General features: G+C 49.7%; 1 protein-coding gene across 2 annotated transcripts; it reads right to left on the bottom strand.

Moving 5' to 3' along the window:
- Positions 1–1,232: 1,232 nt before the first annotated feature.
- On the bottom strand, positions 1,233–16,810 carry Cc2d1b (coiled-coil and C2 domain containing 1B). Of its 2 annotated transcripts, none has more exons than XM_042676984.1 (25): positions 16,692–16,810; positions 15,305–15,387; positions 13,280–13,424; positions 11,591–11,697; positions 10,481–10,639; positions 9,993–10,118; positions 9,659–9,815; positions 9,289–9,470; positions 9,058–9,133; positions 8,841–8,951; positions 8,629–8,747; positions 8,307–8,379; positions 8,040–8,173; positions 7,592–7,709; positions 7,333–7,505; positions 6,844–6,969; positions 5,471–5,529; positions 5,278–5,394; positions 4,798–4,871; positions 4,635–4,693; positions 4,378–4,429; positions 3,664–3,763; positions 3,415–3,505; positions 2,147–2,276; positions 1,233–1,890 (listed from the first exon to the last, which is right to left on the bottom strand). In XM_042676984.1, the coding sequence occupies exons 2-24, from the start codon at positions 15,368–15,370 to the stop codon at positions 2,148–2,150; spliced, it is 2,553 nt and encodes an 850-aa protein (XP_042532918.1). In that variant the 5' UTR covers positions 15,371–15,387; positions 16,692–16,810; the 3' UTR covers positions 1,233–1,890; position 2,147. The 2 variants fall into 2 exon arrangements, with proteins under 2 accessions (XP_042532918.1, XP_042532912.1); XM_042676978.1 differs by having other exon boundaries at positions 8,629–8,759.
- Between the last annotated feature and the right edge of the window lie 458 nt (positions 16,811–17,268).

Here is a 17,268-nt window from a genome sequence, read left to right on the forward strand (position 1 = left end):
CAACTGTGCAGGTTTCAGAGAAAAAAAGAATGGTAAAGTCACTCAAGAATTTGCACTTTGATCAAAGCTTCCTAATGCTAAAATTTCTTCAGTTTGCCAATTCAGAAGTATATTCTGTACTAGACCAAACAATATAAAATGTGAAGATTACTTGGACTGTGGCTAGTTCCTAGTCTTCCCCACCTCCAATGTTGGTTACTTTATTTGGACAAATCTTAGGATGAGATGAAGCTCTGCAAACCACTCCCACTCCCATGAATGTGCTGGCCACAACAAAGGCCTTTTAAGAACCTTAGTCTCTAAGTCCAGTGGGTGGCTTTGTGGGGCCTCTCAGCTGAAGCACACTGAAATTAAGCAGGCTGCCTAAGAAAAAAATCTTCAGAGCCACAGAAAATGTCTGACTGAAACAATATTCCTAGCACAGGCATGAATTTAGAACTTGAGGATAATTCCACCTTTTTGGCGCATTCTGGGTTGGATGCAAACACAAAAGTGAAGTTAAGGACTGGTTGCATCCTTCAGGCCAGCCCTTTTTGCTCTAGGTCATTTCACAAAGGTGATGACCCTTCTTTTCATGCTAGATTACTTTGTGACATATAAGACAGCAATTGAGGGTTCAACCTCTCATGTATGTCTAGCTCACAAATGACAGGAAAGATAGGAGCTAGAGGGCTGTTAGAAAAGTCCTTTGATAGTAGTCCTGCTGTATTATTCACTAGGCTCTGTTCTTTGGGGCACAGAAGCATGGCCTGTCCCTGTTATTCCCAACATATGCTTGAATTCAGTCCCTGAGCTGTGCATATGCAATACTATAATAAGCGCAATGTGTTCGCTTCATTACAGGTTTTAATAACAATCTTGAAGAACACTTCACTGAACATAATGCTTCAAAAAAAGAGATAGGGAATAGGGTGTTTATTTCTTAAAAAATGTAGAATACTGTAGTTTTGAATATTAAATATATTATACTACAAATCCCTTCATTGTTTCCATCCACAGGAAAACTTTGGAAAGAACTAAGGGAAATCTCAGGTGATCAGCTGAGGGAAGCGTTTTCTTCCCCTTCTTTTCTCTCAAGTGAGGAAGCCACAACTGCAGTGGCTAAGTGTGACTGTGAGCTTGGCTTTTAAAGCGGACTGTTGTTTTAGACTGATGGTTTACACTGTGTGTAGAGAATAAAATCCCTACAACGAGCGAGACCTAGTTTCTTAAATAAAAATGACTACATAAACTTTAATATAAATATATATGTATTTTTTCCTCTGTTATCAGTCTTCCTTCTTAGGTACATGGACCAAACCCGAGATACAACCTTACCCTTATTTCCCACCAAAGTAGTACCATAAGTATCTTTCCTCTTCCACTTTGTCCCTTGGGAAGCAGGAAGGCTAGTGCAGCAGCTGTCAGGAACAAAGGCACAGGCACAGGCAGAACTGGGGTAAACTTGGCTGAACGGGACTCACCAGCTATCACGGAACACTAGTGGAGGTTCCGATCACCGTCACACATCCTGTCCCTTCAGTTACATCTTTTAAAGGCACATCCAGAAATAGTACAACTGGGAGCAGGGGTAAGCTGCACACAGTTGCAATGCAGAGGTTAAGGGGCTGAAGTACTCCATGACAGAGCAATGAGGGAATCCTTCCTTGCCTTCACCCACATTTAGGGCAGGTTGGGGTAGCTTCCGGGATCCAGCCTGCTTCCATGAAGGCTTAGAAGGGGCCCGTAAGAGGAAAGCCAGAACCATGGTTAGTAGGGCCCATATTCTAGGTCTTTGGTGCTTGTGTAGCAGCATCTCTTATATACAAAGACTTTCAAAGCTAGTGAAGCTGGGAAAGCCAATTGGTTCACATCACCGCTGGTTGGTTCTCTCCTAGTGCTGACCACCTGCTGCACAGGGCAAAAGCAAAGCAAATCAGTTTAAACCTCAGCAAAGGGGTTTCCTAAAGACAGTTAAGAACTGGACGGTTACCATCCCTCTCTACTGAGGAAAAGAAACACCACCTGGGAGCCCTACTCAAGATTTCTACCTCATAGAAGAGAAATTCGGAGGCTTTCTTCCCAGATACAAGCTAAGAGAAGGGTCTTATTTGTGGGGACCAGGCAGAGAGAAGACAGGGTTCTCGAGCTCCAGAGCGCTGCCTACCTCACAGGCCCCTGGGCTCCAGGACCAGCCAGTTCTCAGCGACCATCTGCACATCCTGGCCGCTCAGAGGCTCTCGCAGCCTCACCTTTACCTCCAGCTTCCCACCAGTGCGCTTCCTTCCATCAAGGACCTATGAGAACCACAGAGACGGAGATTGTAACTAAAAAGACAGGCAGCCCCCAAGAAGAAAAGAGCTACGGTGTTCTGCAGTGCTTCACATCATAATCTTCTATGGAAACAGCCTTGCCCGCCTAATGTGTGGGTTTTAGGTAAGTCCTATGAATAAGTAACAGAGAAATCTAGGTAAGCATCAGTCCTAACAGAAGAGACCATGAGAAACCTACAGCTTTCTCACTCAGTTTTCCCCTCAATCCCAATGGCAACTCCTGGAGAAAACAAACAAAACACTGGCTTCAAGAAGCAGCCTAAAAAATCAGAGCCCAAACCCTCACTTCACAGAAGGCCTAGAGAGGATAACTATGGTCTTAACTGACCAGAACCAACTCAAGGGTTCCTTTCTATCTATCCTGCTACCCTCCTTCAGCACAGCAAGGGCAGCTGAAGCACAAAGCACTGCAAGACATCTGACAAATCTCACAGGCCTCAATGAGGCCAGTACTAACCAGGCCTCACCCCTTTTCCTCCAGGCAGGCAGGAGGCCGGGCAGCTCAGTGGAGAAAGCCTTGGTCTTCCAAACTTCACTAAGGATGGTTTGGACCAGGCTTTGCGCAGGACACATTTTGTGGGACTAACAACCCATTTTCATCTCTGATCCAAGTTTCCCTATCTGTTTGAGGAGCTTGCAAGAGTCTACTGCCTGTGTAATCCCTCAGTTCATGGAAACTTGAGCAATCTGGGGGCCAATATCCTAAGCACAGACTAGCTGCATTCTCATGAGTCACTCATCCAGAAATACTATATCAGTTTCAAATCTATAGCTTGTTTTAGTTCTTCATGAGGCTAGCTCACTGCTCCAATCACACACAGCCCTACCCCTAGAAACCTGGAAATAGATCTGTCAAATGTCACAGCTGTATATCAGTCTCCACAACAGTCTTCTCTCATCTATCATCCCTGGGACTTGGATGTTATGGTAACAGTATGGCTGTTTCCTATCATGAGTTTCTCATTCTTTTTTAACCTTTTCCATCAGTGAAATGGGGATACCACCTCTTCCACAGCACATCAGAAAAAGTTGTCTTTAGTAAGGGCTGGCATTCATCAGTACTGACTCTCCCCGTACCAAGCTTGCCCACTGAATACCCTACCTCCACAATTTCTCTTATCTCACACTCATTCTCCAGTCGTTCTAATTTCAGGTGTGCTGTGCCAACAAGCTTGTCACTTCTGAAGAAAGATCTGGAAGTCAAAAGGGAGCAGAGGATTAGACTGTTTGAGAAGGAAGGCAGAAATGAATTGGCTAAGCCCTGTTCAGAACTGAGCAGTAGCCAAAAGGGCACCAAAAGACAGAACTGTCTCCCTGCCCACCTTAGTCGTGTTACTGAAGGGAACCTCACCCTTTATGGAAGATTTCAAACTTGATTCCTTTGCTCTGGATCACCCTCCTGAAGCCTCTGTGGTTTCGGTTGATGTTTAGTTTAAAGACTTGATCAAATTCTACAAAAGATGGAGAAGGAAAGGAGCCTGACTCCCAGGGATTGCCTAACGTGGAAATGAAGAACCATACAGGTTTCTTCTCTTGACCTCAGCCTGCAATTCAGGTGTGTGTTATGAGAGGGAGGTAGAGCATGTAGGTCCAGGCCTTGGAAGCTGTGTAATCTTATACAGATTGTAACAAAGTGGAAAGGACTTAAAATTTAAGTAAAGATTCCTTGGTGAGGGCTTGGAAGGTGGCTCAGTGGTAGAGAGCTTGCCTTGCATGCATGAGGCCCTGGGCTCGATTCCTCAGCACCACATAAGCAGAAAAAGCCGGAATTGGCACTGTGGATCAAGCGGTAGAGCGCTAGCCTTGAGCGAAAGAGCTGAGCGACAGTGCCCAGGCCCAAAAAGATTCCTGGGTGAGAGTCTAACTTGCTTTGAGGCCCTAGGCAAGTCCTTTTACATTATTGAGCCACAATTTCCCCAATTATGTAGGAGTAGTACTAATCACACCTGCATTTCCAAAGTTGAGTAGGCCAAGTAAGATTAGTAAGATCTGAAAGTATTCTGGAAACACAAGTGCTATGCACTGAGGGGATGGCAGTGAGTTGGGGCACTTATGTGGCACTCACCTGGGGAGTTTGTGTTCTTCACCACAGCTGTTTTGCTTTTTTGAGCCTGGTCCTAAAGCAGAGAAGACATAATCAGGAGAGCCTGAAAAACAGGGTATACAGGAGCCAGGAACTGTGGACTAGGGTCAGTGCTGAGAGAGGAGACCCTGTGGAGAACAGGCTGGAAAGTCTTCAAACCCCTTTATAGCCAGCCCACCCACAGATAGAAACTGAGCAGAGTTCTGGGATTCTGAGGATCCTAACTACCTGAGCCTCACCGAGTTAGGGTAGTGAAACTCAAACCGCACAAAAGCATCCAAGTCATCAGGGGTCACCCCTGTAAAGACAAAAGGGAGCTGGGTCAGAGGGAGTAGCCAGAAGCCCAGTGCTTAGAGTGGTATCAGGTCCAGATCCTCCTGCAGAGGGTTGCACTTGTGTTACCTGGAGGGGCTGGGAGGTTCATTCCCCGAACAATGATGAGATGCATTTCTGTGCTATTGAGCTCTGAGAAGATCCTATGGCCAAGAAGAATGGAGAGAGCCTGGAGTGAAACAGAGTGGTAGAACAATGCTCCCATTCCAGTTACTGCCTGCCCAGTTGACTAGTGCCAGAAGCAAGGACCCCAGGTAAGAGAAGCCAACTTGCAATGCTGGGGGTCCAGCCCAGAGCACCTCCTACCACTGAGCTACACCTCTAACATCAGGTAAAGATGTCTTCCTAGAAGGGGCAGAGTAGTGTACAAACACACCTTGTCTCTGACTCCGGAACAGAGCTCTTTCAACAGCCATTATGATTCTAAACTTTTCCTACCCTACTACTTGGGGCACCCGGAACTCTTATAAAGACAAGTCTCCAGTCTTTTGCTCTCAACCTTTTGCCCCAACCCTGCAGAGAGCCACTGTTTCCCTTAGGCATTAGCACCTCACAGTCTGGAATGTCTTCAACTCAAAGTGGTGGCTGGGAGGATCGAGGCCCTGGGCCTGAGCCAGCTGCAGGATATCAAGCTGTCTCTTACGGTCCTCAGCAAGCTTCTCAAACCTGCCAGAGATGGTTATGAATGTCAGCAGGGTGAGGCGCCTTGTCTGCTCCCTACCCCACACGCCCTGGTACTTACCGGGTTGTCTCAGCCACATTGCCCTGGTGCATGAACTGCTTGGAGAACAGCAGGCACTTCTGAAAAATGAGCCCGGAGTGACTCCAGAGCCAGAGCAGGGCTTGCTGAAGCCGACCTTCCTCTACAGTTTCACTTCTCCTCCCCTAGCAAACGTCCCATCAACCTCTTCTGCCTATGCTTTGCTCACTTAAAAAGCCTCATGCTTATGTTGAAAACGAACTTTACAACTTTTCGGGGGTGGGGGGTAGGAGGGAGGGATGGGAAGGGATAAGAAGGGGAAACAAAGGAGGAGGCAACAATGCTTGATAAGAAATGTACTCATAGCTGAGCGCTGGTGGCTCACACCTGTAATCCTAGCTACTCAGGAGGCTGAGATCTGAGGATCGCGGTTCAAAGCCAGCCTGGGCAGGAGAGACCGTGAGACTCCTATCTCCAATAAACCACCAGAAAACCGGAAGTGGCGCTGTAGCTCAAGTGGTAGAGCACTCGCCTTGAGCTGAAGAGCTGAGGGACAGCGCCCAGGCCCAGAGTTCAAGCCCCACGACCGACAAAAAAAAAAAAATGTACTCATGGGCTGGGAAGGTGGCTCAGTGGTAGAGCACTTGCCTTGCATGCATGAGGCCCTGGGTTCCATTCCTCAGCACCACATAAGCAAAAAGGAAAAAAAAAAGCCGGAAGTGGCGCTGTGGCTCAAGTGGTAGAGCGCTAGCCTTGAGCTGAAGATCTGAGGGACAGCGCCCAGAGTTCAGGCCCCACGACCAGACCCCCCCCCCCAAAAAAAGAAATGTACTCATTATCTTGCCCATGTAATTGTAACCCCTCTGTATGGTATTTTCACAATAAAAAGAAAAAAAAGCCTCATGCCTTAATCCTAGCTACTCAGGTGGCTGAGATCTGTGAGACATTTTGAGTCTGTGAGAATTTTTATCTCCAAATAACCACCAAAAAGCCAGAAGTAGAGCTGGGGCTCAAGTGGTAGGGTGCCAGTCTTGAGTGAAAAAGCCAAATGAGAGTGCAAGGCCTTGAATTCAAGCCCCTATGCTGGCACACACACACAGACATAGAAATTGAATGCAGACACTATCTTGTGTATCAGATGGGGACACAGACAGGAGAACACTTACAAAGCACAATCCTCTTAACTATGTTGTCTCGCCTTCGTAACCATCCTGAAAGAAGGGTTTTTAGCATCCTCCCATTTTACAAATGAAGTTAATGTGTTTCAAGAAGGGAAGTGCCTTGCCCAAAGCACACAGCCAATAAGGAAAAGAACTACAATTTGGGGCCCACCTACTCTGAGCCCCATGCCTTTCTCCACAGGGAGACCAAGGGTGCTAAAAAGGAAGGAAGAGGCAGACACACAGCCTACTGACCTCATGTTGCTCCAAAAGCATTTTTTGTAGCTGGGTATATACCTCCTCAGCCTTCTGGGATAGTCGCAGGTCCTCATGGTGGATAAGAATGAAGTCACCCTCTTCATCCGTCAAGGGTGAAGGCACCTGCCCAGGTCACCAGGCCCCTCGGGGCCCAAGAGTCAAATTACTCCTTTATTAAAACCCAACAAATGCAAGAATCCATGCTAGATGTTTCTTGAACTCCTACCACCTTTGGTGACTAACATTCATTAGCCTTGTCCTGTCTGGACACCTCTGACTACAAGAAGTCCTTGTTTCCTTCCCTTGACTTCTCCCAGGACCATGATGGAAAGAAAGGCATAAGCAAAATGCTCTTTTCCAGCTGTCACCTCATCTTACCCAAATTTGTCCTCCTTCCAGGAACCACCCTAGTCCAGGCCCCTGCCTGTCAAGCCTGGCCCCGACTACCAAGTGAGAAAATCTTGTGCATATACAGTTAGAACTCACCTTTGAAAAGTCAACAGGTCGGCCAACTCTGGCCTGAGCAATCTGAGCCTCAAGACATTTGGCAACCCGCATGTGAGCTTTGGCCTGCTCCAGGTCCTGCCTGCGCTTGGCTTGCAGAGCTGCTCGCTGATACTGCAGTTTCCGAGCCTCTAGCAATGCTAGCTGCTCCTGCACTGAAGGGAAAAGCCAATGGTTAGGGCAGCCATGCCTGCCCCTCTCAAGACCCTTGACTTTTCCATCCTGCTTGTCTCCAACTCACCAGATGGATTCGGTGACTCCTTAGAACTTGAAGCCTTAGATTCAGGTAAGGACCGGGCTGGAGGGCCCAAAGGCTGTGCTGGCTTCTTGGCCACTGGGGCCTGTGCTGGGGTCTCACCCTGCAGGTGGCCAGGAAGCTGTCAGGTGGCCATTCCCCATGCTTAGGTGGCAGCCCTCAGACTTAGGAATTCTTCCTAATGCTGCATTAATCCACTGTGTTATGGGAGCTTAGTGGTTTCTCCTGAGTCTTACAGCAACTTAAGAGCTGAAGAAGCCCGGGGCCACAAACACCTGGGTTTGAGTTCTAGCTCTGTCAGGGACAGAGCTTAAAATAGAGACAAGGATACTGACCTCACTGGATTTGTTAAGTGTGAACCACAGGGTCTCATTTACCCCTCGTCTGCTATATCTACCCATCATGCTCTGGAGTCTTGGGCCCTCAGCCAAACCTTGTCCTCGTCCTCATCTTCATCTGCTGGGGCCGCATCCTCTGAGGCTAGTCTTTGGGCAGCTGCCAAAGTTGCTGCCACTGAGTCTTCTGAGGTGCCCACATTGGATTCCAAGCCAGGGATGGGGGGAAATCCTGTGAGGGAAGTTGGAATGGGGGGGAGGCAGCAGTCTTAGATATATATGAGGCTGCTGATAGACTTTTCATGGCTCCCTCTCCTTGCTCAGGAGACCTCATAGGGCCCCTAGAATAAAGAAGTCCCACTCACCTGGAGGAACAGGTAACTCAGCAAAGTCCACTCTCCGTCCTACTCGATGTGCTCGAATAGCATCCTGATATTGCTGCACAGAAAGGAAGGGAGGGAAGAACCTCTGGTGGACTGAAGTCTGCAGGCTCCATACCCACCAAGGGGAAAAGAGACTGGGGAAGACAAGAGCTCTGTGAGAAAGAGCCCTGAGATCATTAGAACAAGAGACAGAGATGGAGACCCAGAGAAGTCTAAGACAAGTGGAAGGAGCAGAAAGACAGGGAGCAGCCAGGCAGAGAAAGAGGCCAGCACAGAGCAGGGAACTGAAGGACCCTGCACCCACCTTGGCAATTCGTTCATGCATCCGGGCCTTGCGCTCATCCCCACTGGCCCGGGCCTGGATACCGGCTTCTCGGTACTTGTTCAGCCTTTGCTGGAGGGCATCCAGCACTGTCTGTGGCTCTGCAGGGGCCACTAACATGGGTAAGAAGAGGGCATCAGCTCTGCCTGCCTCTCCTCAAGTCCACTTCTCCACAGTCTCACGGCCTGTCCTACCTGTGGTCGCTGGGATGGCAGGGGCCATCACTGGCTGTACCCGCTCCACTGCTGGGGACAGGCCTGGGACTGCTGTCGGCATCTTAGAAGCCTGTGAGAGTTCCTTCAGATCTGGGGACCCAGAGCAGAAGAACAGTAGGTAAGGTGCCTGGCCAGCCCTACTCCTCTGAATACCCAACTCCAGCCCCAGCAGCTGCCTTCACTCTCCCACACTGACCCGCAGGTGCTGGGGGCATAGCACTCAAGTCCACGGGCTGCCCCTTCTCCAGAGCCTCCAGGACAGCACCGAATCTCTGTAGTAGTGAGAAAAGCAGGTACAGATGTAACCAAGTGAGCCTCAAGAACCCGGGCTGAAACAACTCCCCCAGTCTGGCTCCCTCTCTGAGCTTCCACTTCTACATCTATAGAACACAGAATAGGGACAGTGACTCTAAGCCAGATGTCTTACCTTCCCAATTTTCATGAGCTCTCGGGCCCGGTCTAGATCTCCAGCACGCTTAGCAGTGAGAGCAGCCACCTTGTACTCTCTCTGTCGAGCCAAGAGGAGGGCTTGTGGGTCTGGGTCAGAATCAGGTGAGGCAGCAATGGCAGAGCTTTCTGGGAGGCTGGTCTCATGTTGTGAAGAACTGTCTACAAGAAACAAAAATTCCTCAGGAATGGAGTAAGAGTCACGGGAGAGTGCACTTGGGGTTCCCAGTGGTCACTGGTTTCCACAGTCAATGGACTTCTTGGGGAAGGTGACTGGTGGCAATGGAAAGGGGGAGTAGAGGAGGCCACTGACCCTGGGAATTAGGCAGTATTTACGTATCTCCAGCTACCTGGGTCCATGGCAGGAAGAGCTGGAGAGTCCGCCTTCAGATTTCTACTAGTTTCCTGGGTGGCAGGGGGTCTCTTGCCCAAGGCCACTGGTGGTGGGATCTCATCCTCATTGATCTTTCCGCCTTTCCTCACAGTAGCAAGCTGGGACTCCAGAGTCTAAGGGAGAAAATCTGTCCAGAATCCCAAGCAGCCATCTTTAACTATGGGCCTTGCTCAAAGACAGGCTAGTGGTCCATCATATCCAGCAGGCTGGGAGAGAGGCCTCTCTTCCACTTGTGCGGCGTACCCTGCTGCCTTACCCATAGCCTTCCTCTCCTGAGGGGCCCAACTCACCTTCAGACCTCGTTCACAGCGCCTGGCTTTAGCTGCTTCACCAGCCTCCTTGGCACTGGCTACAGCTTCCTTGTAGTTATGGATCCGTTCCTCCAGCAAAGCCTGTAGTCCCCGAGGCTCACCAACCTGTAGATACCTCATCTCAGCGCTGCTCTACTCCCTAGCCAGTGAGGCTCTTGCCACTTGCTCCCTGTGTGGAAGCTCCAGAAGATGGAGCTCTTGGGCTCCAGGACAAAGAGCCCAAAATTCCAAGGTAAGAGGTAAAGAACCACTAGAGAAGCCAGAGGTCAAGTCAGGCAAACACAGAAGCCCAGACAATCTGTGGAGGCCTAGAAATGGCTTCAGGGGATACTCTGGGAAAACAAAGAAGCCTTTAAAGGGGCCAGATAAAGTTTTTCACACTGGCTTCTCCTTGGGGAAGCTGCTGTTGAAAGTTTATTTAGCAGCCTTGGTGTCCCAACACACAGAGACCCACCTCCAGAACTTACCTCAGTCACTGGGCTGGAAGCCATGAGGAAGGCTGTCTTCATTGGAGGTTCAGTGTCTTCCTGCCTCATATCCTCCTCAGAGAGGTCTGGGCTTTTGGCCTCACCACCATCCAGTGATCCAGTTTCCTCATCCACACCCAGGACCTCCTGCAGCTCTGTCTGGGGAGGTATGAGTCCCAGAAACATGGAGGCCTCATAATCACACCGGTGACAAGTACTTGTGCTTAGTCTCCTTTACCAAAACACTTCTATTTTGTTTATATTTTTGCACTGGTACTGGGACTTGAACTCAAGGCCTCGTACTCTCAATTAGTTTTTGCTCATGGTCAGTATTCTACCACTTTGAGCCATAGCTTCATTTTTGGCTTTTTTTTTTTCTCAGTAGTTAGAAAGTCTCATGGGAAGAGCAGAGTCTCACGGACTTTTCTCCCAGGCTGGCTCTGAACTGTAATCTTAGCTTTCAGCCTCCACAGTAGCCAGGATTACAGGTGTCAGCCATCACTTGCCCGGCTTTATTTTTTAGTGCTGAGATTGGAGCTTGAACTCAGGGCTTTTTTTATTCACAGCTGGTGCTTTACCAGACTTGAGCCAAAACTCCAGTCTCCCAAAACATTTCTTTTTTTTTGGTCGGTCGTGGGGCTTGAACTCTGGGCTTGGGGCACTGTCTCTGAGCTCTTCAGATCAAGGCAAGCGCTCTACAGCTTGAGCCACAGCCACAGCGCCACTTATGGTTTTCTAGTGGTTTATTGGAGATAAAGAGTCTCATGGACTTTCCTTCCCGGGCTGGTTTTGAGCCATGATCCTCAGATCTCAGCTTCCTGAGTACCTAGGATTACAGGTGTGAGCCTCCGGCGCCCAGCCCAAAACGTTTCTTTAATCTAACCAAGTACACTGAAAACAGCAAAGATCAAATCTGAGAATCCCAACTTCAGAGCTTATAGAGAAGTTTAAAGGAGAGAAGTCTTGTACTACAAAGGCAGGAAGACAAGCTTGGGAAGGGTACATCAAAGTCAGAGACAGAGGCAAACCCAAGGCTTCTGTCCAAGGCTTCACCCCCATCAGGCCCAACCTTGAACAATGAATGACTGGATACCAGCCTGGCAGACTCACTAGCAGATCTGTATCCTCCTCCAGTCCTTCCTCCTCGTCTTCTTCATCCTCCACTTCCTGCATACAGTCTGCTGCCAGCTTCTCGATGTGGGCCATGGGCAGAGGTGCTGGGGGAAAAAAGGGTCACAGAAGGTCAGGATAACTCAAATAAGGTTCAGGACATGAAAAGGACTGTCTACAATCTACTGCATTGGGATATATGCCCACCCAGAAGTCACCCTTCCTTCCCACAGAAAAGTCTCAGTCAGAAAGCTCCTTTTCTTTGTGACCCAGCTCAAAACCCTTGTCAGGGAAGGACACTCTCTTGGGTTACAATGAGCAACAAGATGCCCTTCTGCTACATTTCTGCAGTAGTTCTTAAATATGTGCATTCATTACCTCCAACATTTCACATTTGTAAAAATTTTTAGCATCAATTTGAGCTTCAAAACCATTCTGCAAGATGGGTAATACTACCCCCATTTTATTATACTGAATAAACAAAGAACAAGCTGGTGAGGGTCATGTACAAGTTTGTCTAATCTAAAAGCATGCACAGATCTGTGACCCCCTTCCTCATCCACTCATCATGCCCAGGTCAGTGACACATGGAAGAAGGAATGATTGACTCTTTCTGAGGAAGATTTAGCCCTCCCCGTCCCCCATCCTTCCAGGCCTTCCAGAGCTCTGTCTCTATGCAGTCAGCAAAGGGAGACTTCACTTATTCATGCAGCAGAATCTTTGTACAAGTACTATGTGCCCAGTGCTAATTGGGCCTCTTCTGGGCACCAAGACCTAGCTAATGCTAGTGACCCGAGTTAACAGTGAGAATCAGATTTGTCCACAAGGGTGAGTGATAGCTCAGGGACAGAGAGAACTATCACACAGGTGATTGTCCTCTTGGTAGGAGAGCTGAGAAGGGATGTGGGTAGCAGAAAGGCCAAGGAGGGGCTGGGAAGGTGGCTCAGTGGTAGAGTGCTTGCCTTGCATGTATGAGGCCCTGGGTTCAATTCCTCAGCACCACATAAGCAGAAAAAGCCAGAAATGGCGCTATGGCTCAAGTGGTAAAGCACTAGGCTTGATCTGAAAAGCTGAGGGACAGTGCCCTGGCCCAGAGTTCAGGCCCCATGACCGACAAAAACAAACAAAAACAGAAAGGCCAAGGAGAGGGCTGGGAATGTGGCTTCGTGGTAGAGTACTTGCCTAGCATGCATGAAGCCCTGGGTTCAATTCCTCAGTACCACATAAACAGAAAAAGCTGGAAGTGGTGCCGTGGCTCAAGTGGTAGAGTGCTAGCCCTGAGCACAGAAATGCTCAGGGACAGGGCCAAGGTCCTGAGTTCAAGCCCTGGGACTGGCAAAAACAAAATAAAACAAAACAGGCCAAGGAAAGCTGAGTACCAGGTGCTCATGCCTATAATCCTAACTACTTGGAAGGCTGAGAGCTGAAAAACCATGGTTCAAAGCCAGCTCAGTCAGAAGGTCTGTGAGACTCTTTTTCTCCAAGTAACGATCAAAACATGGAAGTGGAGCTGTGGCTCTAGTGGTAAAGCTCTAGCCTTGAGCAAATTTCTCAGGGACAGTGCCCAGGCCCTGAATTCAAGCCCCATGACGGGCACAAAAAAAGGACCAAGGGATGTGGCTAGATCCTCCAGGCTACAAGTCAACTACCCTATCCACCATATACACATCGAGCCCAGCAGAAACTCACCCTGTGCCTTGGGTGCTGGCTTCCTCACTGTGCTCCCTGCTTCCCCTGTGAGAGCCAGCAGCTCAGCCTCCAGGTCCCCATCATCTTCAGTCTCGTCCATCCCCAGCAGCATCTCCTCAGGATTGAACTCCACAAAAAGCCCCAGCTGACAGGAGAGAATCACACAATGAACTAGGGTAGAGCCCAGTCTGGAGCCATTGGGTTCCTAATGTCCCAATCAGTGGCTCCTTTATTCTGTAGACCCAAGGTGCAGAAAGTGAAATTGAGGACTGCCAATGTAGGGAACAACTCTTCAACACCCTCAGTAAGACTACACTGCCATTATTACTAACAACACAGCAATAGCTCCCAGGTCCTGAATGTGAAATAATACATGATTACACTAATTCCACATACACCTTCGTTTGTTTCTTTCTTTGAGACAGAGTATCACTGGGTAGCCCAGGCTGGCCTTGCCTCAACCTCTGTAGTGTTGCGATTACAGATATTCTCCACCATATCTGGCCCATTATTTTTTCAGTGGTAAAACACACAGTGCCATTTTTCATCCTATCTCTTTAAGTATGGAATTCAGTGATGTGAGTATATTTATATTGTTGTATAACCATCATCCCCAGCCATCCAGTCTGAAACTCTGTACATAATAAATACTGCCATCCCCTTCTCCCCTCCCTCTGACCTCTGGTAACCATCACTCTACGATCTGTGTCCATAAATGTGACTACTGCAGTAGAGGTAAATCAGATGAAACTGAGCCTCATGAATGACAGAATCAGAATTGAAAATAAGGGCTTCATGAATTCAATCTATGCTCTTTGACCTATCTCCCACCTAAAATATAGACTAAGAAATCTCAGAACTTAAGCTAGAAGGAAAAAATTCTCCTTCTCTCCCTCCTTCTCTCTCTCTCTCTCATACACACACACACACACACACACTACATCTCCCACTTTGGTCACTGCTCTATGTCCACCCATTCATTGGCTGCATCCCTCAAGCCCTAATATCCTTAACTGCAAGGAAAGGAGGAGCCTAAACGAGAAACCTATGGAGGTCTGCACCAGAGAACATAAGAACATCCTGAACTTCAGAGGCTACTAAAACCTAAAATCTCCAGACTACTCATATCTAGTGATCATGGCAGGAAGATTGCTGGTTGAAATGCAGGATGGAGTTGGGTGCTAAAGGCTTATGTCTATCACCCTAGCTACTCAGGAGGCTGAGATGTGAGGATAAAGGTTCAAAGCCAACTTGGGCGGAAAAATCTGAGAGACTCATCTCCAATTAATCAGCAAAAGGTAAGAAGTGGAAGTGTAGCTTAACTAGCAGAGCTCCAGCCTTGTGTGAAAAAGCCAAGCAAGAGCTGGAGTTCATGTGGAAAAAACAACTTTGGTGGGGGGAAGGGGGAGGACTGGGTGGGGGGAGGGGAGGAGTATGGGAAGGGATGGGAAGGGGAAACAAGGAGAAGGCAACAATGCTTGAAGGTTGCTCAGTGGTAGAGCGCTTGCCTTGCATGCCCAAGGCCCTGGGTTCGATTCCTCAGCACCACATAAGCAAAAAGAAAAAAAGCCAGAAGTGGTGCTGTGGCTCAAATGGTAGAGCACTAGCCTTGAGCTGAAGAGCTGAGGGACAGCGCCCTGGCCCAGAGTTCAGGCCCCACGACCAGACTCAAAAAAAAAAAGAAATGTGCTCGTTATCTTGCCCATGTAATTGTAACTCCTCTGTACTGTATTCTCACAATAAAAAATTAAATTAATAAAAAGAAAATGAAGAGCAAAAAAAAAAAAAAAGAGCTGGAATTCCTGGGACCAAACCCCAGTACCAGCATTCAACAACAACAAAAAAACCAGGAGAGGAGCTCTGGCTTTTTACCACCTGGGTGACAGGCTCTAATCAGAGGGCTTTCCCACCTGCAGGATGCAATGCTCTAAATCTTTGAACTAACAGAAAAAACCACACAGGTGACCCAATTGTCTAGGGATCCCAACCCAGTTGACTAAGAGATGATGGAAACCACATTCATACCTGCTTGGCAGCTGCCACACCCTGGCCACTGGCTTGAGGGCCCTTCCGAGGTCTTGGCCCTGGCATCTTGGCGGCCTAGATACCTGTCAGTTGGGGAGTTGAAGAGACTCAGACTGGAGTGGACTATGAATGGTGCTCCTAACAGTGGTAAGCACCTCAGGGTGGCTGTGCTGTGAACCAAAAGGTGAAATAACAATGCTAGGAATTAAGAGTGCTAAAGCAAGGGGAGGGGGAGAGGGAAATTGTTAGTAGCAAGTGTAGATTCACACACATTAGTGAAGTGACAAATTTAGAAGGCAGATCCAAGGAAGTACCTCTGCATACAGGGAGGGTAGAAGGCTGGGTAGGATTTAGGAAGGCTCTCACTGTCCAGACAGTGGGGTATTTCGTTTAAATTTTAATTAAAACTAAAAATGCAGTTCCTCGGCCCATAGCAGATACAACTCAAGTGCTTGACAGCTCTATGTGGCTCGTGGCTACCATCACGCAGCACAAATCAGAGAATGTTTTCATCATTGCAGTTTCCTGGGACAACTCTGCTCTAAAGAAATCTGACTGGGCAATTTTCTCAGCCACCTTCCCACCACTCGTGGGACCTCCATGATGGACAAGGCCAGCCACGGGGAGTGTAGTAATTCATCTGCCACTTTTCTCAGGCTTCAAAGGAACACTTGGAGACAACCATCACAGGGCTGCAGAAGGAGCTATGACTGCCCAGGGGAGGCGCCTTACCCACCCAGCGAAGAGAGAAAAGGCTTTTAGGAGGTGAGGCCTGTGCTGAGTCATGAAGTTGAGAGAAGGAAGGAGTACAGGTCTCCAAGCACAGTGAACACCCTGATAATGGATCTGAAGTAAGAAATGGCTTGGCTTGCATAAAGGGCTGGTATTACTGGGAGTATAAACCAAAATAGGTCCCCAGAAATGGGATAAGCGGATGGGAATGTGGACAGGGGTTAAAATTGAAGTCCTTTAGACCTAAAGATGGTCTGGGCGGTAGTGTGATAGTCCTGAAGAAGGAAGAGACACCAGGCCGCAGAGAGAAGGTTCAGAGCTTCTAGCCCCGGTGGGCGGGCGCGCGTGGGGCGGCGGGAAGCGGTCCGGGCGCAGTGCGGCGGGGGCAGCGGGGTGCGGGCGCGCGGGCGCGAGCGATCGGGACTCCGAGTGTCAGATTTCGGTGACTTGACTGAACGGCGGGCGTCAACTGAGCCCGGGAGAAAGACGAGGTCAGTGGAGCTGCCCACGTCCGCGGCTGCAGGGACGAGGAGTCCGCAGGAGGCGACGCCGGGGCCCCCACTCCCGCCCCGCCCCGCCCCAGCCGCCTCCGGCTCCTCGGCCGCCCCCAAACCTCCCCAGGCCGGGGGGTAGGGGGAGCGGGTAAGCGGCGTACCTCGCGGCGGTTCCGAATCAAACACGGGCCTTCTCCAGCCCGGCGCCGCCCTGGCTTCCCGCAGCCCGCGGGCGGCAGCCGAGGAAGCGACAGGAAGCGCCCGCCCTGAAGGCGCCCGGCGCAGAACACGTGACTCCTCGGCCGGGCAGCTGGTACTGCGCATGTGCGAAGCGGGCGGGTTGATTTCCCCAGGTGACTCCAAGGGTGGGGTTCCCAGTGCGCAGGCGCCTTCAAGCAGGTACGACGAGACTCGCCGACCGGAGCAGCGTCGGGCATTCGCCCGCCCGGCTCGAGCCGCTGGCGCAGAGGCCCTCCGCGGCCCAATTACCCCCACACCAGGTCCCTTGATCTTCTCTCCCCGAACACAGCTCAGCGGTGCTGGTGGCCGGTGTGTCCCGCCTCAAGTCCACGCCGCACTCTTTTGCCCCGCCCTGGGGGCGGGCCGGAGGCGACGCTGCTTTGCCGGGCTCCCTATTCAGAAGTGGAGCCCGCCCGGGTCTGCTCGCAATCCGGCCTCTCGATGTGCTCCTTCCCAGCTAGGTGGTTGGCTAAAAGTCCGGGTAAAGCAAGCCAAGCG

Source organism: Dipodomys spectabilis, unplaced genomic scaffold (genome assembly GCF_019054845.1).
Source record: "Dipodomys spectabilis isolate Male_0828 unplaced genomic scaffold, ASM1905484v1 ptg000002l, whole genome shotgun sequence".
Lineage (NCBI taxonomy): Eukaryota > Metazoa > Chordata > Mammalia > Rodentia > Heteromyidae > Dipodomys > Dipodomys spectabilis.

Bases quoted from the DNA above. Each gene is read 5' to 3' on its own strand.
- Cc2d1b (XM_042676978.1), bottom strand. From the start codon at position 15,370: ATGCCAGGGCCAAGACCTCGGAAGGGCCCTCAAGCCAGTGGCCAGGGT. The intron at 11,698-13,279 runs GTGAGTTTCTGC...TTTTTCCCCCAG, and splicing joins GCCAGCACCCAAGGCACAGG to CACCTCTGCCCATGGCCCAC. The intron at 8,760-8,840 runs GTAGGACAGGCC...TACCCATGTTAG, and splicing joins TGCCATCCCAGCGACCACAG to TGGCCCCTGCAGAGCCACAG.